At 42.4% G+C, this 26,704-nt stretch overlaps 1 protein-coding gene across 3 annotated transcripts in view; it reads right to left on the bottom strand.

The window, feature by feature from the left end:
* Positions 1 to 26,704, bottom strand: part of LOC133378239 (C-type lectin LmsL-like) — a 34,362-nt gene that overhangs the window by 2,208 nt on the left and 5,450 nt on the right. For 2 of the 3 annotated variants that reach the window (XM_061613036.1, XM_061613038.1), the window contains exons 2-7: positions 20,944 to 20,994; positions 15,984 to 16,037; positions 8,778 to 8,893; positions 5,740 to 5,886; positions 4,525 to 4,639; positions 2,749 to 2,821 (exon numbers count right to left, since the gene is read on the bottom strand). In XM_061613036.1, coding sequence (XP_061469020.1) covers positions 2,749 to 2,821; positions 4,525 to 4,639; positions 5,740 to 5,886; positions 8,778 to 8,893; positions 15,984 to 16,035 — 503 coding nt within the window. In that variant the 5' untranslated portion in view covers positions 16,036 to 16,037; positions 20,944 to 20,994. Of the gene's footprint in view, positions 1 to 2,748; positions 2,822 to 4,524; positions 4,640 to 5,739; positions 5,887 to 8,777; positions 8,894 to 15,983; positions 16,143 to 20,943; positions 20,995 to 26,704 lie in introns of those variants that run through there. The other variant, XM_061613037.1, reaches the window with a different exon arrangement.

The raw sequence follows: 26,704 nt of genomic DNA, 5'->3' as shown, positions 1-26,704 counted from the left end.
ATCAAATTCTTCCAAGCTACACAGGAAGTGGATCGGATTGTGAAAGACCAACCCTAATTGTGTTTGCATTTTTACAAATGTGTAGAGCAGTACAATATCTCAGAGAGGAGGTCAGGTCTCCTGCTCCTCTGGTGCATTCACTATAGCTGCCTAATTTCCCTGCTTTTTAAAGTTTGGTAGAAATATCTGTTGGCTATAGGTACATTCTTAAACCGCAAAGGTTTTTTTTGCCTATTAATGAATTTCTCTGCTTTTTATTCCAGCAGGTAAGAAATGGGATCTTGTGCAAGTTTGCTGAGAATGGTTTGATAATTTGCATGCTTATTGAGTTCAGTGGGATTTACGCCCCTGCAATCATGCTTAAGATAGGTGAAATTGACCATGGGGAAGGAGGGAGGACAGGGGGACGAGGAGGGCAGGTTTGATCACTTGTATGCTTATTGAGTTCAGTGGGATTTAATAATGTAAATGTACTGCCTTCAAGTCGATTCCGACTTATGGCGACCCTATCAATAGGGTTTTCATGAGGCTGAGAGGCAGTGACTGGCCCAAGGTCATCCAGTGAGCTTCATGGCTGTGTGGCGATTTGAACTCTGGTCTCCCAGGTTGTAGTCCAACACCTTAACCACTACACCACACTGGCTCTCCAGTGGGATTTACTCCCATACAGTCATGCTTAGAATAGGCGAAATTGTCCATGGGGCAGGAGGAAAAGAGGGAGGGACGGAGGGTTGGAGTGGCCAGAGGAGGAGGAAGAAGGGAGGAGGAAAGAAGACGGGGAGGGGAGGGGAGAGGGGGAGGGAAGGGAAAAGCTGGTCTGATCATTTGCAGGCTTATTGCGTTCAATGAGATTTATTTCTGTGCAATCATGCTTAAAATAGATGAAACTGACTATGGGGAGTAAGAAGGAGGAGGAGGGGAAGGAGGGGGAAGGGTCAGGAGGGAGGAAGGGAGGGTCAGGAAGAAATGGGAGGATGGGAGGGTAGATTTGATTTGCATGCTTATTGAGTTCAGTGGGATTTACTGCTGTGCAATCATGCTTAGGATAGGTAAAACTGACTGGGGGAGGAAATTGGATGGTTGAGCGGGCACTGGGCAGAGGGAAAGCCTCTTTGCTTTCCAAAAGGAAAACACTGTTAACAGTATCATTATTTTTCAGGGTTTCCCCCATCTTTTTATTCTATAGCAGATAGCTGTAGTCTCCCACCCAACTTTAAACCAAAGCTATCCCTGGCCACATCCACACCAGACTTTTTTTCACTTTAAACTGTCATGTCTTCCCTCTAAAAATCCTGTGAAGTGTAGTTTGTGAAGGGTGCTGACAGTTGTTGGGAGATGCCCTATTCCCTTCACAGAGCTACAACCCCCCCAAATTCTTTGGGAAGAGGGAATGACTGTTAAACCACTCTGGCCACTGGAGCTCAGGGGAATAAGGGTCTCCTAACAACTCTCAGCACTCTTTACAAACTACTGGGCTTCTGCTGGGAGGAAGGGCAGGATATAAATCAAATAATAAATAAATAAATAATACACTTCCCAGGATTCTTTGGTGGAAGCCATGACTGTTTAAAGTGGAAAAAATGTCTGGCGTTAGTGTAGTCCCCTGATTAGCCAAGCCAAACAACTGTGAGTCTGGCATTTAGAACACTGACAGTTGGTTCTTACTGAGCATGCCCAGTATTATAATAGACTTCAATGTTAAATTTCTTAAATTAATTAAAAATCAGCCATGGATTTTTTAAAACTTTTAAACTGTAGAAGATGAAGGTCAGAGTATGGGACAAGGTCAGTAATAGGGTTACAGGTACTCTGTGAACATGACTGACTTATAATTACATTAAATAAATTATGAGAACACTGACAGGAAAAAGTCCACAGGGGTCTGGATTTCTCCCCCCTCTTGCTTTAGACTTTGAACTCTCAATTCTCTGTTTTCTCCCCATGAAAACTTAGCAGATTGTTAAGCAAGCATTTCTGAGTTCAGGACTATACGTTTTGTAAGATTTTGTTTTGAAATGAGCTTATGGGATGCAGCAGAATGGCATGGGGGTATTTTCAATTTAACAGGGCGGAATGTGAAAACTCCATGCTGGCTGTAAAACTCTTTTGGCTGTATAATTGGCCCACAGTTTCCTCACCCTTGGTGTATATGATCCAATTTAGTCTTGGAAACTACCCAGTCCTTAAGAACATATTTGGTTTTACTTCTATATAACATCCATGTGCAGTAGTGGAGAGCCAAATGTCTGAGCTGATAAAATATATTAGGGTGAGTTTGCGCTTTTAGGAATAACTTTTCACTGGCGTGGTGTTCCACATTTAAAGCTATTGAACAGCATAGAAGCAAATAACTTTTTTGTTATCAGGTTTAATTCAGGAGACGGAGAAGATCCAATAAAATTCTGCAAAGTGCGAAGTAATTGCCCAGGGGCTAGTGCAGTGAGTGGTTCATAACCTTTTTTGAGTCATGGACCCCTTTGACAATGTGATGAAAGCTGTGGATGCCCATAAATAAATTTTATTGCATTGGAAATTTATTTTTTTGTGCCCAGTTCACGGACCTCCTGAAGCCCATCCATGGACCCCCTAGGGTTAGAAGGTCTTTTCTTACAGATTATCCTAGCTGGAAAGACAGTCATACAGCAGCTGTAGCTGGAAACTGTTTGCTCCTGTGTTAATCCCAAGAGGTTCATCTGAATAGTAGAATTAGTAGATCCAACTCCTGAAGACAGCAAACCCAGTACTCACCTGCTTTCCAAGTAGTATTTGCAAACAGACATGAATTTCCATGAAACAACATAGTCATTCCAGGTGACAAATCCTAAGAGAGAGAGTGAAGGCTTCAGTCTAGGAGGAATAGTCAAGTCACAAATGTAGATAGTTCTACTAATAACAACTCTGAAGCAGGATCCAATGTTTGAGTTCAACATCCTTTTTATTTGACCATGTTCTGACAGATTACCCATGCCACAGCACCATGCTAGTCTACCATGAGGCATCTCTTGGGAAAATTTAAGAGAATGGCTAAAATACGTGATTCCCTCACAGTAGGTCAAAAAACAGTCTATTTAATGGTGGCATGGTTTCTAGCAAAGACTTATAGGATGGTACTAAGAAATCATGGCTGCTTCCAAACTGGGCATTTATTGTGGAATAGTTCACTTACTTTTTAAGGGACATCTGCATGATGTCATGAACAAAACAGTCTTGTCTCATGTTTTCCTGTTAAGCTTCTATGTCTACCCCCCAGCTCAGAAAATCCAGCTTTCTTTAATTTTATGGAATAGATGCACAATTTCATACAGCTGCAGGTAATGACATGTATAGGTTGTTCAAGGCATTTACTTCTCCGTGGTCTGTCTCTCCTCTCTAGGAATCACTTAACCCTTCCCTTTCTAAACAACATTGTCTTTAAATCCACCCCTCCCCCCAACTGCAGTAGGAGAGGGCAATCATGATCAGGAGTCCAGTGAGGATAAAATATTTAACCCTTTCCTTCTACATACACAATGGTCCCAATTAATATCACACACCCCTTCCAATATTTGGGGCTGGAGGAAGGAGGGGTGCCCACTTGGCAACTGAGTGTTAGAAGTCTGGAAGCAGAGTTGCTATTCCATTTCCAGTTTAAAGCAGAACAATGACTGGGTGCGGCAAGTCTTCTATATCTGGATTGGAAGCACCTTGAGAGAAAGGAACACTCAACTAAAGTATAAGCTGAGCTTGAATGTTCTGTAAAGTTTCTAGAGAGCTCTGACGCATACAGCCCATTTCTTCCATATTCTCACAAATATGCCCTTTCAGAGTTTATATGGAGCAATGCCAATTAAATACTTCCCAGCAGATTCTTACTGGTCATTGAGATGCAGGCCAACCACCACATATGGTCTTTATTTTAGGTCCAGGCTTAGCTATCCTACCTAGATTTATTACTTTATTGCATTACATTCATATCCAACATTTATTCTCTTGTGGAACCCAAAGTGTCATATATGTGGTTCCCAGGCAGTCTTTCCTCCAAGCACTGACCAGACCCAGGCCTACTTGGCTTCAAGAAGGGAGCTCCATCATGTGCCTTCAGACCATTATGTGGGGCATTAAGATGACCTGGGACTGGGAGATTTTGTAGATTAGTGATGTTCATTTGAATGATACTTAAGTCACCATTAAGCCCTTGCATGAGTCACAACAGAGCACCATTTCCAGTATAGGTACTGAAAAGTGATTGGTTATCAGGTGTGTGTTGTTTTCTCTCCCCCCATGTTGAGCATGTTCCAAACACCCAATGTGGAGGAATAGAATTTTGATGGAGGAAGAATAAGGAACGAATCCCATCTTCTCTCTAATGACTATTTTACAATTCTCTCTGCTATTGTTATGTTCCCACCCTATAAATAGACACTCAGTTACAAATACTGCCTTTCACACCTTCTTACATTCCTTAAGCAACTCCCTCTCCCCCCTCTCCCCCCTCCCCAAAAAAGTCATGCGATACATTGTGGGGAAGAGAAGGTGGTTTCTCACCATTGAGCAAAAACCAAGATGCCAGGTAGTTTTCACCGGGCAGTCCATCAGGTTGTGGAGGAGAAAATGTCCGGAAATCGAATCTGGAACCATCTGTCCACACAAAGATTCCTTCCTAAGAAAAAGTCCACAGAATTAGTTGCCTTACCTGATGCTAAAATATTCACAGGAAGAAAGGCTTATCAAGTCTTACAAAAAGTGGTAAGGAAAAAGAATTTGCATACTGAGTGAGGCCTGTAAATGGCTACCTGGTCACCTTTGGAAAGTAAGAATTGGTGGTATGAATCCAGGCATGAAAGTTTTACAAATACTACTTTTTAGGCCCACAACTACTAGCATAAGTAGGTATGAACAGTCAGACTATCATCAGAATGTAATGCACTAATGGCTAAGAAGAGATCTACAGAAGTATCTTGCAATAGAGTCTTCCTGATATTTCATTAAGATGTAAGCCACGATCTAGGCCAGGGGTTGCCAATCCGTCACCTGTGGGTGCCATGCACCCACGAAAGCCTTCAGTGGCACCCCCAGCAGGTAGCCTAGACTCAACTTTCATTTTTAAAACAGTAAGTCTCTAGCCTTCCTAAGAAAGAAAGTTATGGAACAAAAATGTGCAGGCACCCTTCTAAGTGATTTATGTGAAAAGAGCCAGCCTGGCTGCTCCTGCCTGTCAGTCTTATTGACCAATGAGTCAGAGTTGTCATTGATAAGTGAGTTATTTGGACACCAGGCAACAGGAATCCCTGAGCCTTAAAGAGCTGCTGTTCTCCCTTTTGGTGTACTTTTCTTGGTTTTATCTTTTTTCCAGAGTTTGCCCTTCCTTTGTCCTGAGTTCAGCTGAGATCAGGTAGTGTCTAGAAGTTATTTTCTGCAAATATTATTACACAATAATGTGGGTTAATGTTAAAGAATCCCTCCCCCCCCAAAAAAAAAAGGCAAATGCAAAAACTTTGTAAAGAGGCTAAGCCTTTGGTTTAGGGTTAGCAATGGGGAAAGAAGGATTCTTGTGCTTTTAACAGCTGTTTTGCAAGCAGAAATTCAGCAGGTCAAGCCTTTTCTAGTATGGAAATACAATTATGGGAAAAGCTACACCATGACTACTCTCTAGTTTTGTGGTATGCCATGCCCCCATGGCAGCCATTTTGTGACTGCAATACTGTGCACACTCATTCAGCGGTAAGATCCACTGAATTCAGTGAGTCTAACATTATGTACCTTGAAAGTGTCATGAGCACCAATCCAATAGGCCTGTCCCTTGGTGTAATCTGTTGGCTTGTCCATCAAGTGAAAAATGAAGTCATTCTCTTCCGTGCTGTGGATGGAGGCTAGGTGGGAATTCCTGCCATAACTCTGGCAAGCCATCTGGGGAAAATTCACAGTGAAACAATCACCCTGCTTAGTCACAAAACCAATGTCTGTTTCACAAAAAACAGTGTCTGTGCAACCCCTCCCCTTCAAACACTCCCCTCATGGTTCTGCAAATCAATGCAGTTACGGTTTAAATATTTTCAAACATTTCTTGTCAACTGTAAGAATTGCATATTTCAGGGCAGTACCATTAGAAAGCCCGACAAGTCTATTCCTTATAAAATAAGACATTTCCCTTTGTGGTATGAAATTGGACACAGAGACGTTACCTGCCGAGATAAAAAAAACTTCAGAACAATCTGATAAAGAAGAATTGCTATGTTACAGTAGTATAAATATTTTGCAATGAAATGCAGAGCTTTGTTTCAAACTGGTTGTCTCATTTTGCTGTTTTTAAGTTCTGTCAAAATTCAAGGTAGTTACAGACACCTCTCCTTCACTGTTTTGGTGCAAATCCATGGTATCCATAACGTTTAAGTATCACATTTTAATCAGTCACTTTAGTTAAGAGCAAATCATTCAAGGCATGCTTAGCATACTGAGGCTCCTCTTGACTGCCACCTCTTCCCAAAACAACTGCCACCAGAGATAAAGGGATAGGTGGCATCCTCTCTATGTATTTAATTTAATGTATTTAATTTATATGCATATTAGCTGCCTCATGCCTGGAATTGCTCAGGAATTCTAAGAAGCCAAAACATCAGTCCAGTTTTGAAAGGTTTGTTCCGCCATCTTGAGTCAAAATGGTGTCCATAGACAAAACCTTCTCCTTGATCTCAAGAACCACAATGGAAAATTTGGTTTTGATATCTTAAGAGGTGTCCAAATGCATAGTGATCAAACAAATGACTTTTCAAAATATGTAGTAGATTAATTTACAAGAGATATGCTGCTGCTGCATGTATGTGTGTGTGTGTGAAAAATCCTGTAGTGTGTGTGCAGAGGTGCTCTCTGTGTGTTTGTGTGTGAGGTGCTACTATTTGTGCATGTTTGTAACTTTCTATATACACAGTAGCACTGTGTGTAGTAAGTGCTGCCATATTTGTGAAATGTGTTTGTGTGTTTTGTAGTAGAGTATGTGTGTGTGTGTATGTAAAAGAGAGAGACACTGCTGCATATATGTGTGTTATAAATATATCATGTAAAAGTAAAATTAATAAAAAAAACAGACACAAGAACTACAAAAACAATACAAAATAGTTAAGAAATACTCTACAACAAGGAAAAGAACATGTATGGTTGAATATTGTCCTGATATTTACTACACCAGAACATTATCCATTAATTGGTTTTTCATAGTATCAGTTTTGATAAGACTGCAATATTTCATACTCTACCATACCACTCATTTATCAACTGAGCAACTGTCTTCTTATAATTGACCACTGTGCATATTTTGGCAGAGTTAAGTATAGCTCATGTTGTGTGGCTGGTTAACTGTGTCACTGACTAGCAAATGTATTTTACATGCACCCTTCTTCTCTGAGCAGTGAGAGGTTCTAGGGTGCAACACTAATGCAGGTTTGGGTTTGTCTCAAAAAAAGTCGCTGAGGCTTACTGGTGTTTTATAATATTTATTTATAAATATACAGGTTGAACATAGGTGGAAGCACACAGTTCAACTTTCCAACACTTAAAATCCATTGTTCCCACATCTCATCTTCTAGGCCCAAGACAGGGGTTGCCAAGGTTTTTCGACCTGTGGGCACATTTGCAAACCAGAAAAACTATCATGGGCAACACACACACAATCACACAATCACACACACACACAATCACACACACAAAATTCTATTGACTACACTAGAATGCTTTTTCAAGCCTAATTTCAGCAGCAGAAGGGGACCCTGCAGCGCCATGGAAAACCTCTGTGAGTGCCTGTGGGTGCCACACTAGCAACCTCTACCCTAGAGAGACAGCGAATGGACTCAGTTCTGCAGTAATGCTGAAGCTAAGCTAAGTATGGACCTGATCAGTAACCTGGACGGGAAACTACTCAGACCCACATGTCAAAGGGAACAAAGTTACTGATGTACTTATGTACAAATATATGTGTGAAACAGTACATCAAACAATTAACATATAAATATACAGGATGATTCAACAAGGACTTAATTAACTGAGCAAAATATCTAGCATGAAGAGCCTTTAAATATGATGGCCATAGGGAGCACCTATCATGACATTTGCTAATAAGGAGTATACATTTGGATAGTCTCATGTTTAAAAGTTAGGCCTAATATCGCTCCTATTTTTTAGGACCCAAACTAAAGGTAGAGACACAATTGCCATTCTGCCAGTTCTAGTGCATCTCCGCTCAACACACATCCCCTGCTGAAAATGGTATGTGCTTGGCTCCTCTTTGAGGTCTGTTAATATTTGGTAGAACTTAGCTAAGTTGTGACATCATGGTACTCTCCATTTCCTTGCTCCCTAATCAACATCCGTGGCTGCCCCCTTTTTTTGGGGGGGGGAGGGTTAGTGAGGAAGAAGAGGGACAGAGAGTGATGTACCATCATGATGCAAGTAATTAGTACTAGATGACAAGTTGAGAGAGAGAGAGAGAGAGAGAGAGAGAGAGAGATGTGTGGCTGCCATTCTTGGCAGGACCTGCGTGTTTAGTGTGGCATTTAATCTGTGTCTCAGTTTTGTATTTTCCACTGTCTGCCTGAAAATAAGGGGCGGGGGATGAATCCATTGTGTTTCTAGGTAATCATTACCTATATTTCCCAAGAGGAAATGGCCCAGCAAAAGGACAGTGAGGACCTCCGCAAATTTGTTTTTCCACAGAGCAGGCTTTTTGCCTTTACAAATCTGGACTACTCAAGGACAGGTGATTGGTCTGCTTTTGCCCCCTTTGACATCACATCACATCAATTACTTGCCTCAGCATCGGTCCAGGTCATTTTTTCCTTCACAGCTTTATAGCAGGTATTCTGATACTGCACCCAGCCTCTCTCACAAAAGCCACGGGCACAAAGGCATTTTTGGGAACAGGTACCTGACAGAAAGAGAAGGAATCAAGATGAAGTTAGGAGGTAAAACAAGGATTTGATCACCCTGCATTTATTTAAAATATTTCTATCCCGCCCTTCTACCCTATAATAGGGTACTCAGGGCGGCTTACAAAAATAAAATCAAACACGTACATAATATAATGGTAAACAATAACATCACCAAAACACTAAAATAAATTAAAATACATAAAATACAATTAAAATACAAAGAATACAATTAAAATACAAAGAATACTATTAAAATACATACATATGCACACACACACACACACATATATAGGGAGTGGTACTAAAGGGGACTGCAAGGGTAAAATTTAATGTAGAAGGCATAAAATCAGTGTCAGGCTCTACCTTCAGTCCCTCCCAAAGGCTCTCCAGAACAAGATCGTTTTCAGAAGTCTCCGGAAAACCATCAGGGAGGGAGCAGAGCAGACTTCTTGGGGTAGGGTGTTCCAAAGCTTGGGGGCCACAGCTGAAAAAGCTCTCTCCCGCGTGCCTGTCAGTCTAACGACTTTCACTCCAGGCACACAGAGGAGACCAGAGGCAGATGATCTTAAATCCTGGGCAGGTACATTATCATACGGGCTTACATTTCCATAGATTCCACACTCATCATCACCTATTTAATCGTATTCCCTTCATTTACAAGGAGTTACAAGTACTAAGGTGGCGGTGGCGGTGGCTGTGAACCAGAGGAGACTGTCATACGCTACTCCCAGTGGTGGGGAACCTCCGGTCTGGAGACCAAATGCTGCCCTTCAGACTTCTCTATCTGGCCCTTTCTCCAGGCAACACCTCATCCCCAGGCCCCGCCCCTTACCAGCCCTGTGCCACACCCTCGAGTGCTTTTACCTGTCTCAAATGTGTTCTTGAGCTGTGACAATGCGCCTCTGGCATGCCTGGAGAGAGAGAGATGTGTGTAGAACCTTCAGACCTTTGCATGCCTGGAAAGAAGCCTACTGCACAAAGGTAGGAATTACATCTGTTGCTTTACCCACTTTTGCCTCTGGCTCTCCTCTTCTCACTGGCCTCTGGCAGGTTGCTCACGAGGCTAGGCAATGTGGTCTTTGGGCTGTAAAGGTTCTCCATCTCTGCTCTACCCTATGGGTTACCAATGTGGCATCTGTGGGTGCACCTGCACCCACAGAAGCCTTCCCTGGTAGCCACAGGGCCCCATTCCCTCCACCCCTCCCCTCCCCTCCCCTGCTGAAATTAAGCTTGAAAAAAGCATTGAATAGAAGGCTTATTTTCACGCCTAATTTCAGTGCAGGGACTAGGGAGGAAATTCAGTGGGAGGAGATGGGGGGTTATAGCTGGGGAGGAAAGAGTTAACTCACCTCACCCTAGTTGTCACCCCCTGCCAAAAAATTCCCCTCCATGTAGGGTTGCCATATTGCCCGGTTAGTCGGGTTTTACCCGGATTCTTTCCATGCCACCCGGCGCCCGCTTAGCCCATTAGGTGGCCCAGATTATCAGCTTTAATTTTTTAAAAAAATTAAGTTTCTAGGTGGTCCGGTACTCGAGATATACATCAAAACGTCAGCCACCCCGACTGTTAAATCTTTTTTTAAACAAATCTGTCCTGTATAGCACTTCATAGCTCTAACCCCGCCCATTCAGGATTGCAGCCAATAAATGAAGCCAGAGTTGTGTTTGGTTGACCTGAGGCAGTGTCTAGAAAACCTCATTGCAATGCCAGAAAATGGTGGTCCCCCCCCCCCGTTTATCTGAAAATCTCATAAATTGGGTAAGTATATACATTTCAGGTTTTTTTCCTCCTGTGTGCAGGAGTCAGATCCTGGGCAGTGTTTTGAAAACCTTCCCAATACTTGCTTTTGTGGGGGTAAAAGCAATACTAATCCCATATGCCCAGAGTAAATCTCATTGAATTCAATAGGACATGGTTATGAATGTGCTGTAAATTAATGGGACGTTTGAGTGAATATATAAAATGAATTGTGTTTATGTTCTAAATCTTTCTGTCTGCTCTCCAGTCCTATTTTAAAGCAATTAGGCAGGGCTTACTTAGGTATTACAGTTTTTATTTTATTATGTAGGAACCTAATACTGATTTTTTAAAAACTAATGCTGATTTTTTGCAATGACCAACTGGTTTGACAATAAACTATTATATGGGCTGTATGTATTTATACATCTGCAGTGTGTGTGTGTGTATGTGTGTGTGTGTGTGTGTGTAGTCTTTCCAACAACCCTGTGATTGGGTTGGTGATTGGAAACCAAAGCAACTCGACTTCCGGGAAGGGTGACTTCGCTTGTGCCTGCTTTTGAGACGGGCTCCCACCTCAGAAGAAGCTTATTCAGATATAAATCAGTCAGAACATTTTTTTTTTGACTGATGAAATTTCTCCCGGCCAGGGAGAAACGTAGAGATCAACCTCAAAAGCCTGTTTTTGTTGGGAGGACTGGATTTCATTAATTTATGAGAAAAGGTCCAGCCAGCAATGCCGGACGGACTTTCGAACAAGCTCTATCTGATTAATGCGACACGTTTATCTTTTCTTCAAAGAGAAAACGGACTAACAGGCAAGCACCCTTCTTTCTATTCTTTTTTTTACTTGGTTTAAATTGTTGCAGCAAAAAGAGATTTGTCAAATGAATCAGCTTTAAAGAACTTCTGGGTGAGCTATAACTCTTCTCTGTTATTCACGAAATTAACAGCTTATCTCTGTTTCTATTGCAAAAAGCTGTCCTGGAAGTGCATTCTAAAGATATAAACAGAAGAGGGATTTCTATTCCGAGGAGAAAAAAATAAAAAATATGAACTTTGGAACATTATATTGTCTGGGACTATTCTCTTTTTGGTCTATTTTATTTTGACGAATCTGCTTCTTCACGACGCCACTAACTGTTTTGTTGCTGGGAACTAAATTTTTTTTGTATTCTTGAACATAGAGAGATAAGGCAGGCTGCTCTGTTTATACTGTGATGTCATCAAGCCTGGAATATTAACCCAATTGTTGCTGAAATAAGAAGTGGTTCTTCTTTATTTTTGTTTTGTTTTGTTTTCGTGGTTTTAAAAATGGCAATCAAGAAAGTGGCTGAGAATCTGGAAGTAATTATGTTTCAGAAAATAATGGATGAGATTGAGATAACGAAACAAACCCTGCGACAGGGCAGTAAGGAGCTGAAAATTGAACTGAGCAAAATGACGCAGGAGCTTAAAGAAATAGGGGATCCTGTGAGAGAGGAGAATGAGATCAGAGATGAGAAAAGAAAAAATAAAGGGAAGATACAAGCCCTGGAGATTGGAACAAATGTGGAATTGGAAAAAGATCTGGAGTTTATGGATATTAGAAATAAAATCTACTGTTTGGAATTTAACGTTATCTCTGAAGAAATTAATGAAGATATTAGAGATAAAGTTATCAATGGCTTGGATAATCTTCTGGACTGGAATGACGTGATGGAGCTTGATATAGAGAAAATCTATGGAATTAACAGCAGCCATGTGACAATGGAAAAACTCTCAAGAGATGAGCCAGTGCATTTTGTAAAAAAGAAGAACAGAGATATGACTTTACAACAATATTTCAGCAACTTATTCAGAATCGATGGCAAGAAAATATTTGGGATAGAGGAAATTCCCATCAGACTCTTATTATATGACTATGGCTATGACAGCAAGATTATTATGGAATACTGATAATGGAAGATTGGACACTGAAATTACTGGACTTAACAGGACTATTGAAGATGGAAGATGGAATTAATATGGATAATGGAATAATGGCTATTGAAATTATTGGACCTAACAGATTTTGATGAGATGGATTAATCGATATGTTTATTTGGACTATGGTTATGACAATAAGATTATTATTATTATTAACGAGATGGATTAATCGACATGTTTATTTGGAGAAAAATTGATAGATATATTTCTTAAAGAATTGAAACCTCTCTTTGACTTTTTGTGGAAAGAATAAAGTAATGTTTATGAGATTTGATGATTAATTAAGATAACTACTGGAGGAAAGTGATTTTATAATATAATTTAAGAGACAGGATTGTTATATATTGTAGACCTATAACTGATTTGATCTGCGACAAATGGGAAGTCAACATTTTATTTTTTTGTTTAATCATTTTTGTTTTGTTTTGTTTTTTGTCTTTGAATGTTTTATGATTTTGTTTTGTTTGTTTTATGAAAATTTGAATAAAAATTATTGTAAAAAAAAAAAAGGAAACCAAAGCAACTCACAATAAGAAATAAATCCCTTTAAAATCCAATAACCATAAAGCAAGAATAAACAGTTGAAAACAGCCTGAAGAGGCATGATTCTGAATTTTGGGTTGGGTGAATGAAGTTTATTTATTATTTGATTTATATCCTGCCCTTCCTCCCAGTAGGAGCCCAGCGCAGCAAGCAAAAGGACTAAAAGCACTTTAAAACATCATAAAAAACAGACTTTATTTATTTATTTATTTATTTATTGCACTTGTATACTGCCCCATAGCCGAAGCTCTCTGGGCGGTTTACAGCAATCAAAAACATTAAAACAAATATACAATTTAAAACACATATTTTAAAAACAATTTAAAACACAATTTTAAAATTTAAAACAAAATAAAAACAATTTAAAACATATGCTAAAATGCCTGGGAGAAGAGGAAAGTCTTGACCTGGTGCCAAAAAGATAACAGTGTTGGCGCCAGGCGAACCTCATCATGGAGATCATTCCATAATTTGGAGGCCACCACTGAGAAGGCCCTCTCCCTTGTTGCCACCCTCTGAGCTTCCCTTGGAGTAGGCACCCGGAGGAGGGCCTTTGATCTTGAACATAGTGTATGGGCAGGTTCATATCGGCAGAGGCGTTCCATCAGGCTTTATAGGTCAAAACCAGCACCTTGAATCGAGCTCGGAAGCATACAGGCAGCCAATGCAAGCAGGCCAGAATCAGTTTTATATGTTCGGACTGTCTGGTCCCTGTTACCAATCTGGCCGCTGCATTTTGCACAAGCTGCAGTTTCTGAACCGTCTTCAAAGGCAGCCCCACATAGAGTGCATTGCAGTAATCTAATTTGGAGGTTACCAGAGCATGGACAACTGAAGCCAGGTTATCCCTGTCCAGATAGGGACATAGTTGGGCCACCAACCAAAGTTGGTAGAAGGCACTCCGTGCCACCGAGGCTACCTGAGCCTCAAGTGACAGAGATGGTTCTAGGAGAACCCCCAAGCTATGAACCTGCTCCTTCAGGGGGAGTGCAACCCCATCCAGGACAGTTTGGACATCCACCATCTGGTCAGAAGAACCACCCACTAGCAGCATCTCAATCTTGTCTGGATTGAGCCTCAATTTATTAGCCCCCATCCAGTCCATTGTCGCAGCCAGGCACCGGTTCAGCACATTGACAGCCTCACCTGAAGAAGATGAAAAGGAGAAATAGAGCTGCGTGTCATCAGCATACTGATTGCAATGCACTCCAAAGCTCCGGATGACTGCACCCAATGGTTTCATTTAGATGTTGAATAGCATGGGGGACAGAACTGACCCCTGCGGAACCCCATACTGGAGAGTCCAGGGTGCCGAGTAATGTTCCCCAAGCACCACATTCTGGAGGCGACCTGCCAAGTAGGAGCCGGGCCTGGCAACCAAGAGGTCTTCTGTATCTTTAAAAGTTGTGCAAGGGGAAGGGAGAATTCCACCTTGTGATTTTTCCCATTACACTGTTCCAAGAACACCTACACTTGGCTGTCTTTCAGGATCAGTCTCAGGCCCAGAGCCTGGCAACCCTAGTGGGGTATGGTAGTAATCTCCTTGGAGATTGCAGCTGGAGTCGGTGTGGAGGAGTTGAACTCTTGCTTTTCCAGCTGCACTCTCCAATAAGATCTCCCCCTGCACCCTGCCTGCTACAAATTTGGCTTTGAAAAAAGTATCATTGCTGGTGGGGGGAGAGTGACCATACATTTGTGTACTAAGCCTGCAACTGCAAATCGTGCGCTGCAATTCCCTTCTTTCCTGATTCAGGCAAACCACAGTCTGCCTTCAAAGGAAAATCAGAAGCCAATGCTTTGGAATAGGATTCAACTTCTGGTTATCATACTTTCCCCAGTTCAGACATAGTGGCAACTGGCCAAACCAGGAAGGGTTAACAGATGGCAGGCTGAGACTATGGTAGCTGACTGAAGGCTATCTAATGAATTCAACACAGATATGACTCCCTTCACTCCTGTGCTAAATTAATGCCCTCTCAAACAGCTAAAAATCTTTGCATTGGCGGAATTGCTGTCCACACACCAAAAGTGGTATAAAAAAGCTTATTGTGAGAGACTGATTCACAGAATCAATAAATCCCACGGGCCATTGTCTGAAGATATGATACTATCTACTCTAAAGTGTCCCTGGTCAGCTTTTCTTGAAAATCCTCTAAGGAACAAAAGCAAGAGTTATATTGTCCCAGCTATGAACTGCTGTTTAGCCCAGAAACCTTTCTCGAAAAAGGTGAGAGCAAATATAGCAGCCCATCAGAGCAAATATACAAGAAACAGATTGCCCAACAATGGCGTAACAAGTATCTTATTGTTAAAAAGAGTCATTCCGTAATCAAGAAGTGTCAGGACACTTTTAAGGATGCAACCTCAAGCATATTTCTATGAAATCAGTAACATTTCTGAACGCTGTGGAGCGATTTTCAGAGTGGCATGCACAGCATCAGCCTGAAAAATGGGCACCTAATCACTTTATTGGGCAATCATTGCTAACGTTATCGTCATGTTTTACCTAATTTGCCTCTTTGATTAGTCCTTAGGAACACAGGTGGCTGCCTTGTATCTAGTCAGACGGTTGGTCCATCTAGTTCAGTTTTGTGTTCACCGAGTGGCAGCAGCTCTCCAGGCCATCCAGGAGATGCCAGGGATTGATCCTGGGATCTTCTGCATGCAACACAGAAGCTCTGCCACTGAGCAACTGCCCTTCTCTTTGCTAAGGAGAGCTTCTATTGTGTAAAAACGGCTGTCTTCACTGGTTTGTCCTAAACCCAGAGCTTCTTAGATCATGACAGGTCCCTGAATGTTTATTTTCCCTATTCCAAATAGAATCAGTCTGAACTCACCATGGATGAAGAAAATCAGAAGAAAGGCACAGAGAGGTGACCAAGGTCCCATTTCTGATAGAAAAAGCAAAGAAGTGAAAATCGGTAGCAGGCAATGACAATTAACTCTGCTGCCTAGCCAAGGTTGCTGCTGCTGACTACGGACAGGGATGAGGCTTCTTTATATGCCCTGGGCAGTTCTAGACTGAGGAGTGGTATTTGAAGAAGAGCCATTCACCCTAATGACCCGGATTCAGGAAGTTCTTGGTCTTTTTATCTATGCAAATCAGCAGAATTCTTGTTTTTGACTAGTCACAAGCTGTAAAGCAACAGAGAGTTGCTCTTCTCCCTTTGCCTACAAACAAGACCCAGGGACATCCACAAATGACACAAGGAAAGCGAGTAACTGTGGGGGAGAAGGAGGGAGTAGAGCAGGAGAGAAGGGAAAGCCGTCTGTCTTGATATTGCAACTGTTTGGACATCACCATTCTGCTCCAGCCACTGGTGCATACAAGGAGTCAATACGATAAAAAATAATAATAATTAAGATGTGTCCAGCTGGGGTGCAGGCAGGTTAATTTCAGACTGCAACCAGACAAAATAGTCTCCCTGCTTTTTAAGGCACTAGTGTCCAAGTGGCCTTTCAGTAAAAAGGGGCAGAGTTTGACTGACGTTGTGTGTCCTCAGATTCACAGTACAGAGGTGGAGGCGCACTGAAACCAGTATACCTGCAAATGTGTCTCTACCAGTGTGTTGTGCTGCTATGCAAGGGCAATTGCCCTCTGCAAAGGTGCCAAAATAATAAGCAATTCCAAAGCAGATTAGCTTCTTTTTTCACAACAAAGAATACAGCCATTGGAAAATGGAACTTGCATTGTTTTAAAGAGAGTGAACATTGCAAATGCTTGATTTAGAGGTTTCCTTCACAACCCATCCTCTCAGACTCCTTTTATCCTTTTAATTTGTAAAGGAAAGTAAAGAATCACCATCTGGTTCTTCTGAACATAGTTGAAGAATACCAGTTTAGAATTTTCCCCCCTACAGAAGCTCTGTGCTTTTGATAGCTTCCAGTCAGGTAGAAATCCAATAGGTGTGGTTTCCCCATCACTGTTTGTCCATGCTGTCTGGTAAAGCTGATGCTTATTGGATTTCTGCCTGTCATGCAGCTGTAAAGGCATAGAGCACCACTGTCAGAAACAAAGGTGTCAACTACCACAATTTATGGCAGAAACTGACATATTGTGAGAGATCTGCAATTTTAAGTAGGAGGTTACAGATTTGATCAGAGGAGGCACTGGGGGAGTAGTGTTTAACCCTCCCCCTTGCACTATAATCTAAATTGCTTCCCCAAGCTGCATCATGCTCATGCCTATCTTTTTCTCCTACTGTTGTAGATTCAGGGCATAATTTAGATTTGGAAAATGACATCTGGGGAAAGAATTAAACACTCCCTCCCCCAGTGACACCAATACTATTTAAACTTGGGGGAGATCCCTGGCTAGACCAGGATGTATTTCCTGGTTTCTGAAAAAAATATCTCACAGTATTTACTGGCACATAGCCGTAGGAATGTGTCCATAACTTTAAATATGTTGTGTGCTCCATAAAACCAGAACAGCTTTTAAATGTGTTTAAAAGCAACCTAGAGTCCAGTCAGAAGTGGGGAGGAGTGTTTCAGGCAATGGAAATGGAGATGGACTGCCTTCAAGTCGATTCCGACTTATGGTGACCCTATGAATAGGGTTTTTATGGTAAGTGCTATTCAGAGGGGGTTTACGATTGCCTTCCTCTGACGCTGAGAGGCAGTGACTGGCCCAAGGTCACCCAGTGAGCTTCATGGCTATGTGGGGATTTGAACCCTGGTCTCCCAGGTCAAAGTCCAGTACTCTAACCATTACACCACACTGACTCATTACAGGCAATAGCCCTAGCCCTCCCTAAAAGAGCTACCATTAAAGGCTTGACATGATGCTATTAAATTATGAATCTGTGGGGCACGTTTTGTTTAGATGCTTGCTCTTTCCCATTGTCTTAAGTGTGCCTGCAGGTCCTCAGCCACCATAACATGTCTTGTTATGGGCCCAAGGAGACACCAGCTAGCATGAGGATTTTATGCAATGAAGCAAATGAGCCCATGCTGGCACTCCTGACTCTGGGTGTGGGGAAGGGTGCAGAGACCGACATCAATCCCGGCCATCTCTAGGTAGGGCTGGGGAAAAGACTCCTGCCTGAAACCCTGGAGAGCCACTGCCAGTCAGTGTAGATGGGGGGCACCTGTGGCCCTCCAGGTGTTGTGGAACTATAACATCCATCAGCCCCAGCAAGCATGGCTAATGGCCAGGCATGATGGGCGTTGTAGTTCAGCAACATCTGGAGGGCCAAAAGGAGTGTAAGACACTACTGGGCTAGACGGACCAGCGGTTTGACTCAGTATAAGGCAGCTTCCTGTGTTTCTAGCAGGACTCAACAGATAGACTGGCATAATCACCATTGGTCTCAGTACAGCTAACACCGTCCCTATCTGAAAGCAGCTGGAGTTTAATAGATACAGGCAGTGCTCATGTCATGTCTTAATGTCACAGTGACTGAATTACTCAGGATTGGCCCAGATAGGAATTGGTGACTGCTTCAATTTAGCTGAACACAAACATACTGTACATGGAACAGAGTGGTAGTGCTTTCCCCCTTCTCTTTCATTGCAACAGAGATATCCCCCTGCCCTTGCAAGACTTCTTCCTGCCCTTTCAATCTGATTGACAGATGCACTTACCAGTAATTCCAACAATGAGGCATCAATCTTGCCCCATCCTTCTGGCAGGCTGTATGCATACCTTTCCCCTTTCAACAAGCCTTTTAAGTTGAGACCTATCCCAGTCTGCATCTGTGTCAGAATTGTTTAATATGTTTTTTTAATAATGTTTTTAACCCTTTTTTAAAGTTTTTTTAAAAATGTTTTTAATGCTGTTTTGTTTTAATGTATTTTAAGATCTGTTTTTATCATGTTTTAAAGTGTTTTAGTGATTTGTTTGCCGCCCTGGGCTTATGCTGGGAGGAAGGGTGGGATACAAATTAATTAATTAAATAATAATAATAAAAAGCTGTATACATGTTTAATTGTCTAAACCTTCTTTCAACCCCTCTTTTTTTTTTTTAGGAAAAACAAAATTAAAACCTGCACAACTGTTCTGGGAAACAGGGCTAAAAAGGGAGATTTATGATCTCAGAACCACCAGCCAATCAATGCTGTGCACATAAAAGTTTTACAGAGAGCTGGCACAACTGTTTTTCCCTGAGAGGACTAGGCATGAATGGAATTCAGCTTGGCATTAAGGCAAACAGTCCACCAGTGCAATAATTTCTCCTTGCACAATGGAACATTCTCCCCCTCTCCCCCTGTGCAAGCAGAACACTCTCTAAATCTGTTCTAGGGGTTCCCCCAACAGATTTCCCAGCAGATTTAGGGATGACATGAGGGAGGAGGGGGGGAAGTCCTATTGTGCAAGCAGAAGACATTCTGCTTGCACAATTATTTAGTTGACTACTGTCCTACATTTAACACAAGATGTCCACAGAAGCTCTGCCACTCATAAAATGTATGCTTGAATGTTGACTACGTGGACGCTATACAGTAGTCAGGTGCAAGTATACTGGACACCTCTGACTCACTTGCTTTTATAAAAGCCCAGAGTCCCTTGCTGTCAGAAACTGTTGGCGCAACATTGTCTTGGTTCTAAGGCCCTGTGCCAAGACTAAAACTGTCCTTAGTTGAGGTGTGCAGGACCTCTGGCAGCCCATTTCCCCATCTTTCCTCTTCTCCGAACTATGTTGCAGCAATGCTGGTGGATTTCTGCCAAAGGAGCCCAGGGTGGCAAACAACAAAGATGCAAAACAAGACAACTTTAGGTTAGTATGAAAGTGAGCTACTTATATATTAGAATCATCAAATGTAATCCTGATTTAGAAACACATTATGACTCAGAATACTTGGAGCATGTTAATTATGAGAAAATCCTCAGGACTTAATTCCCACTAATTAACTAAGTTGCTTTCCAAAACTTTACAGGGAAAATTAGCCTGTAAACCTGTCTGGCAATGAATGAAAAGCTTATTAAAAGTAATTTGGAAAAAACCCAAAAGTAATAAAAATTATATTATAAGTAATACAAAATATTTATAACTTTTGAAACATTGAAACACACGAAAAACATCTTGGTGCTCCCTAGATAGATTACAGGAGCACACAGGAAATAGTATCTAAAACCTGAAGCCCGTAAACCCCTCAAGTTGTCTGGAGTCACCTCACGGAAATGTCTAGACAGATTCAAGGCTTCTGTAAAAGTATACCTGCACTGCTGCTCTTAATAGCTCATTTCCGCACTTTTGACAACCTTGCCTTTAATCTTAGGCATCCATAACAAATTAGTTGCACAAGTACAGAGCAAAACAGAAACCGAGGCCTTTCCCAGTTCAGATTCACCTAAAGCACATAAAGATTAATAATGGAGTATAGCATGTAACAATGAGTTCAGAGGCAGGGAGAGATTAAAGCTAATCTGAGCACTTGACTAATCTTAGATGTTTATAGAAACATATTCAATCACCTTGAACAGGCATGTCACAGTATTTGGTTATGCCACAAAAGGGCGGATTTGGAAAACTGGTGTGGATTCCCCCTCATCATTACTCAGTGAGATCCCCATGGAATTGTAGGTAGTTCTATACTCCACATATCTGTGCTTTGGTTCACGTCCAATTTTTCTCTGTGGCCTATTTGACCTCCCTGCCATTTTCTCTTGTACCATCCACCACCTATGCCTGGGCTGTACCACTTCAGACTGCAGGGAGAGGGTTCACTTATGGTATGCTCCTCCATACAAACACAAATAGCAACGAACATGCCTGGGTGTGTGTGGGATTTCAAAATCCAATATACATTGTAAGCAGTGTTGCAAGATTGAGTACCCAAGTCAGACAGTATTACCTGTGACATTCACTACTAATACAGCACAGTCAGCAGATAAGTTTTAGGAACCTGAAAAAAGAAAAAAGAAATTATACCTGCTAAATAGATACAGTTAAAATCAGCCTTCGCCAACCTGACTGGCTCTAGGTGTTTTGGACTACCCCAATACTGGCTGGGCCTGATGGGAGTCATAGTCCAGAAGATCTGGAGGACACCAGGCTGATGAAGATCCATGTGATCCATGCAGTTAAATGGTTGGTACATGCAGGTCTGCCCTCTTGCCTGGTGTATGGACCCAACAATAACCATTAGTTTTGTCATAATGATAAGTGACACCAGAGGGTGCAACTGCACAGAGTCACAAACTCTTTGCAAGCTTGCCATCCTGCTCTCTTTGGAAACAAGTTACAGCTGAAGCTGAACAATTCAGATTAGGGATTCCCAATTTTTCTTCTAAAAGGCCTTCCCGACAAATAAAGGACTCCTTTTTCGTTTTATTTTATTTACAATTGTATTTTTGTATACAGACTCTGAAAGCATTGCCCATATGATCCCAGCATGGTGCACTAGCATCTGGAATGCCTAGCCACTTCTTTTATAAGCTCTTCAAAGACGAACAGGCTGTAGAAGTATAAACCCAATCTGCTGCCAATGGCATATGTAAGAAAAACAAAACAAGAAAGAAAATGTTTTAAATCATTAATGTTAATCCAGTCGTATATTGCTCCTTTTGTTTGGTATTAATATGACCTATGTTTGAAAAATATTTATTAGTTTTATGTTTGTTTCTGAATATTTTCAGTTTTGTGTATGTATACCTGGTAAAAAATAGTGATATACTGTGATAATTTCCCCTAAAAAAAAATAGGTCTCCCCAAATAAAAATAACAGTCTGTATATAAGAAGTTCAAGATTGCTTAAAAAAATAAAATATGTTAAAAGCATCACAGCAACAATTATAACAACAAACAAACCACAGCAGCGGAATGAAATATTGTTTATGAAAAACAGGGAGAGCATAACAATTTCCAAAGGGGTATCTGTGACAGTCTGTTGCCATAAAACCACCAAAGAGTCTTGTGGGACCTTAAAGACTATCAAATTAATTATGCCATAAGCTTTCATGGACAACAGTTCATTTCATTAGATGCTTCAAGTGTTATCTGAGTATCCCCCTCCAAGCCATGGATACTTGCAGTTCAGGATAACGATTCTTACATCTGATGAAATCCATGAAAGCTTACAACATTAATACATTTGTTAGACAAGCAAAATCCAGCAAAACCAATTCATAAATCAGCAAGCACTGTTAATAAAAGCAGTTAAAAAATACAGCAGAACATAAACCGTACCGACCAGGTTAAAATAGGAACAGCAGGCATTGTTTACCAAAGGTCTCTTGAAAAAAGGTCTTCACCATACAGAGCAGGGATGGGGAAGCTGTGGCTCTCCAGATGTTGCTGGATGACAACTCCCATCATTCCTAACTATTAGCCATGCTGGCTGGGGCTTATCTGGAGGGCCACAGCTTCCCCACTTAAAACATCTCTCTTAGATGCCTACCCAGAACTTTGTACCAACCTCTTTTAAAGCTTACAGTGCCTACTAGTCATGATGGCCCTACATAATACCTCCAGGATCACAGGCAGCATGCCTCTAAATACCAGCTGCAGGGTATCCTGATGAGTGGGAAAGGGCTGTTATGCTTATATCCTGCTTGTGGGCTACCCATAGGTGTCTGGTTAGCCACTGTGGGAAACAGGATGCCGGAGGAGATGGGCTTTTGGCCTGATCCGGGAGGACTCTTTTTATATAGCAGGCAAAGTAGAGTCTGTGACCTGGCTCAGGTAAGAATGAGTCAGAGGTAAGAGCCGTTTAACTTGATTCATCTCACTTCTGCAAAACCAGTAGTGTTGTAATAATTCTTTAAAAGCATGTTTAAATCAACTGAACCAGTGCAGGCATGCCAAACAGTTTCCAGGACCTTTATTGGCATCGACTACAATCTCAAACCAGACCAAACCTGAACTCTGGCCCTGAGTGGAAGCCAAATAATTAAAAAGATTAACTGAAACTGGGGTGGAGGATTGACCCTCCGGCTAATTTCTAAGCAGTAGTGTCTTCAGGCCCATTTGCTTTGGCCCAATGTCATCTAATCTCCCGGCAAACAAGCCAGGATGAATGCTCAATAAACACCCAATGTCATTTTGTACACCGCCCAGAGAGCCTTCGGGCTAAGGGCGGTATATAAATTAAACTAAATAAAATAAATCTAATCTCCCTGCAAACAAGTCAGGATGAATGCTCAATAAACAGGCTCTCTGGAAATGCCCCCCCCCCTGCATGACCTAACTGCACCACTGTTCCGAAGGCCAGGACTATATGTATTGCATCATACTAGCCATCTCAAAACAACAGCCTTCTCTGTACTAGCAGAGGAAGGAGGCAGATGTTTCATGCTCCAGGGTAAGCGCCTGCTGTTGTGGATCTTGTGTCCCCCTCTCAGTGAGAGATGGGGGGGAAGTGTGTACAGCCTGGGTGAGAGATAGGGGTGGCTCAATTGTTTTTTCTGTCTCTTTGCAACAGAGTTAACTGGCATGCCTAACACGTAATGAATGGTTGATGGGTATGTGGTGATTTTGCTATTTGCTATTGTTTTGCTATTTAATTTATTGTACTTTGATTATACCTTTCTTTTGCATTAAAACGCTGTTCACCACTTTGGAAGTCTTTGTTGGGCCATAAAGCAGTACGCAAATAAACCGCAGCATGACATATACCTCCCAAAGCCCTTGCAAATGGGCATTTTCAGCAGAAAAGCACAGCAAATTCAGGCAGGAATTTGTCCAGCATGGCAGATAGCAGTGCAGGGGATGGGGGACAGCTCTTGTCATCCTGTTGAGAAGTCCAATCAGCCCATTCACCTGATTGGTGCTGAAAGAATGCATGGAAGTCGGTGGCAAAGCAGCACAATTGGTGTGTAACCATATCCTCATTCCGACCCCCCTTTTTATGGTCAGGGAGTGGGAGAGGAGGACACTCACACCAACCCCCTTTCCTTAAACAGTGTTTTCTGCCTTCCACTGCCTCTTTGCACGCTGGGAGCACCTGTTTCCTGGAGCAGAGGGAAATCATCTGTGTCCATTTAACAGCTGGGGCTGTGTCCAGAAGGCTGCAGGGGGAGGGGTGCCAAAACTCACGGAGGAAGGATGCGGCCTGTTCTCAGCAGGATACATTGTGGGTGGGGGTGGAGGGCAATCTTTTTTTGCTGTTGTTCTGCTTTTGTTTTAGTTGATAAATACCCAATACCAAATGCTTCAGGGAGAGGGGAGACTTAACTGGAGACAGGGTTTAAGCCCCAGAATGTCTTTCTAAGCCATGAAACATGAGATGTAATCATAGAGGGCTCATTCATGTTGCTGTTTTTGTAATAGCAACAGGGCAATGGCTGCCAAACATTTGGTTTGTCTCTTTCAAGGGATTCTGTGTGGCAGCAGAAGAATTTAAATCCTTTTGCAATCAGTGCAAGCAATCGTGTGGCGAGTATATGCACACCAGCATTGCCACCGCTCCCCCGCCTGGATGCTTTATTTTTATCTAAGAGAGGGCTACTGATTGCGGAGGATTCTCACCAAACTGCAGTTCCCAGGGTCCTTTGGAGAAAGTCATGGCAGTAAAACTAGTATAAAACCAAAATAGATATTTTGGTATAGATCAAGAGTGGGGAATCTTTTTTTCAGATGGAGGGCCACATTCCCTCATAGGCAACCTTCCAGGGACTGCATGTCAGTGATGGTGGGGTCACAGGGAAAAGCGGGTGGAGCAATGGATGGGATGCTTTCCTCTGTGAGGTTTCTCACATTGCCATCCAGGCCAGCTAGGGGCATTATCACAGTCTGAGGACACGTTCAAGCCAGACCAAAGCTGTCAAGGAAGGTGCAGAGCAGGCGCCAGGAGGGGGGTTGTCTGGGGAGGAGGTGTGGCCTTGGAAAAGGGTGTGGCCTGGGGAAAGTCTCAAGGGTCAAAGAGAGAGGCTTGAAGAGCCACACTTGGCCCTTGCGCCTGAGGTTCCTCACCTGAGGTTGGGAAGGGGGATATTTATTCAGAGCAGGGATGGGAAATCTTTGGCTCTCCAGATACTGTCGGACTACAATTCCCATCACCCTTGACCTGACCAGTGGGTATGTTGGCTGGGGCAGGCAGGAGATGGAAGGCCACAGATTTCCCATCTCTGTTGGCCACAGCAATCTATACCCTTGCCAGGGATGGCAAAACAGAGTGGCAGATCCACCGCCACATCCAACACCCAGCCATTCATGCCACCGAGTGCAGACCTTTTCATACGTCCTTTTTTTTTTTTGCTGGGCCAGCTCAAGGCTGGCAAAGCTGGGGGGTTCAAATATTGGGCTGCTAGGAGGAGCCACGTGGCTTTAGATCCATCTGGTGCCTTGCCCCCAAAATGTCCCATATTGGGCTTAGTGCTCACTACTGCTGACAGAAGAACCCGCAGCAGTAGCTTTCCACCTGCTAGTGTGAAGCTGGGGGCTCTGTCACAGGCAGCAGAGCCCCTCCACCGCCAGTTGTGCTCCTCTCCACCAGCAGAGGCCAGTAGGGAGCAACATACAGGCCATCCTAACCACCCACCATCAACATGAGCTAGAGCACTTAAAAGAGTAAGGGGTTTTTGGATATAGCATGGAACAATTATTAATATGCCCTATGAAAAACTGTAAAGTGTCAGCTTAACTCATGCGATAATTTTTTTCTGAATCCTCCTTCTAACTCCCTGCCTCTCATACACACACAACTCACTAACTGAATCTCAAAATACATTGCCGCTTTGGGAAAATAAAGTCATTTGATGGTTTGGGATTCTGGTCAGGCTTCTGACATAACATGTGCTTTTGAATGCTTTTAAGCTCTTGTGAGTTTTTGCTCAGAGAACTTGTGAAAAGGAGGACTACTCATAGAGGTTCTTTCTGTAAACATTGGTATATCTGAGAAAATTAGTTTGAGCATTTAAATTCTTGGAAGAAACTTTTTTGGGCGCATATGGAAATAAGAAGTAAAATCCTGTGTCCTTTGTTGCTTGGGCGGAGTGGGATTCACTGCGTTTCTCTGAAAACAATTCTTACTCTTTTTGATAAGGCTTGAGCTTGTTCTGGGCAGACACCCAATTTTGTGAAATGGTGAGAGCCAAATACTGTACCTGGGCCTATGAGGTAAAATGCCATGTTCTTTTGACTCCAAAGCTTCTTAAAAATTCTAGCTTCTGTAAATTGGCGCAGAAATTGTACATACTCTTGGATGAAACAGATTATCTTGACCCAACCCAGTCTGGGTTCAGGCCTGGTTATGGGACTGAATCAGCCTTGGTCGCCCTGATGGATGACCTTTATCAGGAGAAGGATAGGGGGAGTGCGACCCTGTTACTCTTACTTGATTTCTCAGCGGCTTTTGATACCATTGACCATGGTATCCTTCTGGGCCGACTTGGTGAGATAGGTATTGGAGGCACTGTTTTACACTGGTTCTGATCCTGTCTCCAAGGTCGTTTTCAGAGAATAGCATTGGGTGACTGTCTTTGGGCCCCCTGGCAGTTGTGCTGTGGGGTGCCGAAGGGTACCATCTTGTCCCCCATGCTGTTTAACATCTATATGAAGCCCTTGGGATTGGTCATCAGGAGATTTGGGGTGAGGTGTCAGCAGTACACTGATACCCAGCTCTGTGTCTGAATCCTAACAAGACGGAGGGGCTGTGGGCTGGTGGTTCCCGAGTT

Source organism: Rhineura floridana, chromosome 2 (genome assembly GCF_030035675.1).
Source record: "Rhineura floridana isolate rRhiFlo1 chromosome 2, rRhiFlo1.hap2, whole genome shotgun sequence".
Lineage (NCBI taxonomy): Eukaryota > Metazoa > Chordata > Lepidosauria > Squamata > Rhineuridae > Rhineura > Rhineura floridana.
Note: the sequence above shows the minus strand (reverse complement) of the source record. Positions and strands in the feature narration are given on the sequence as shown.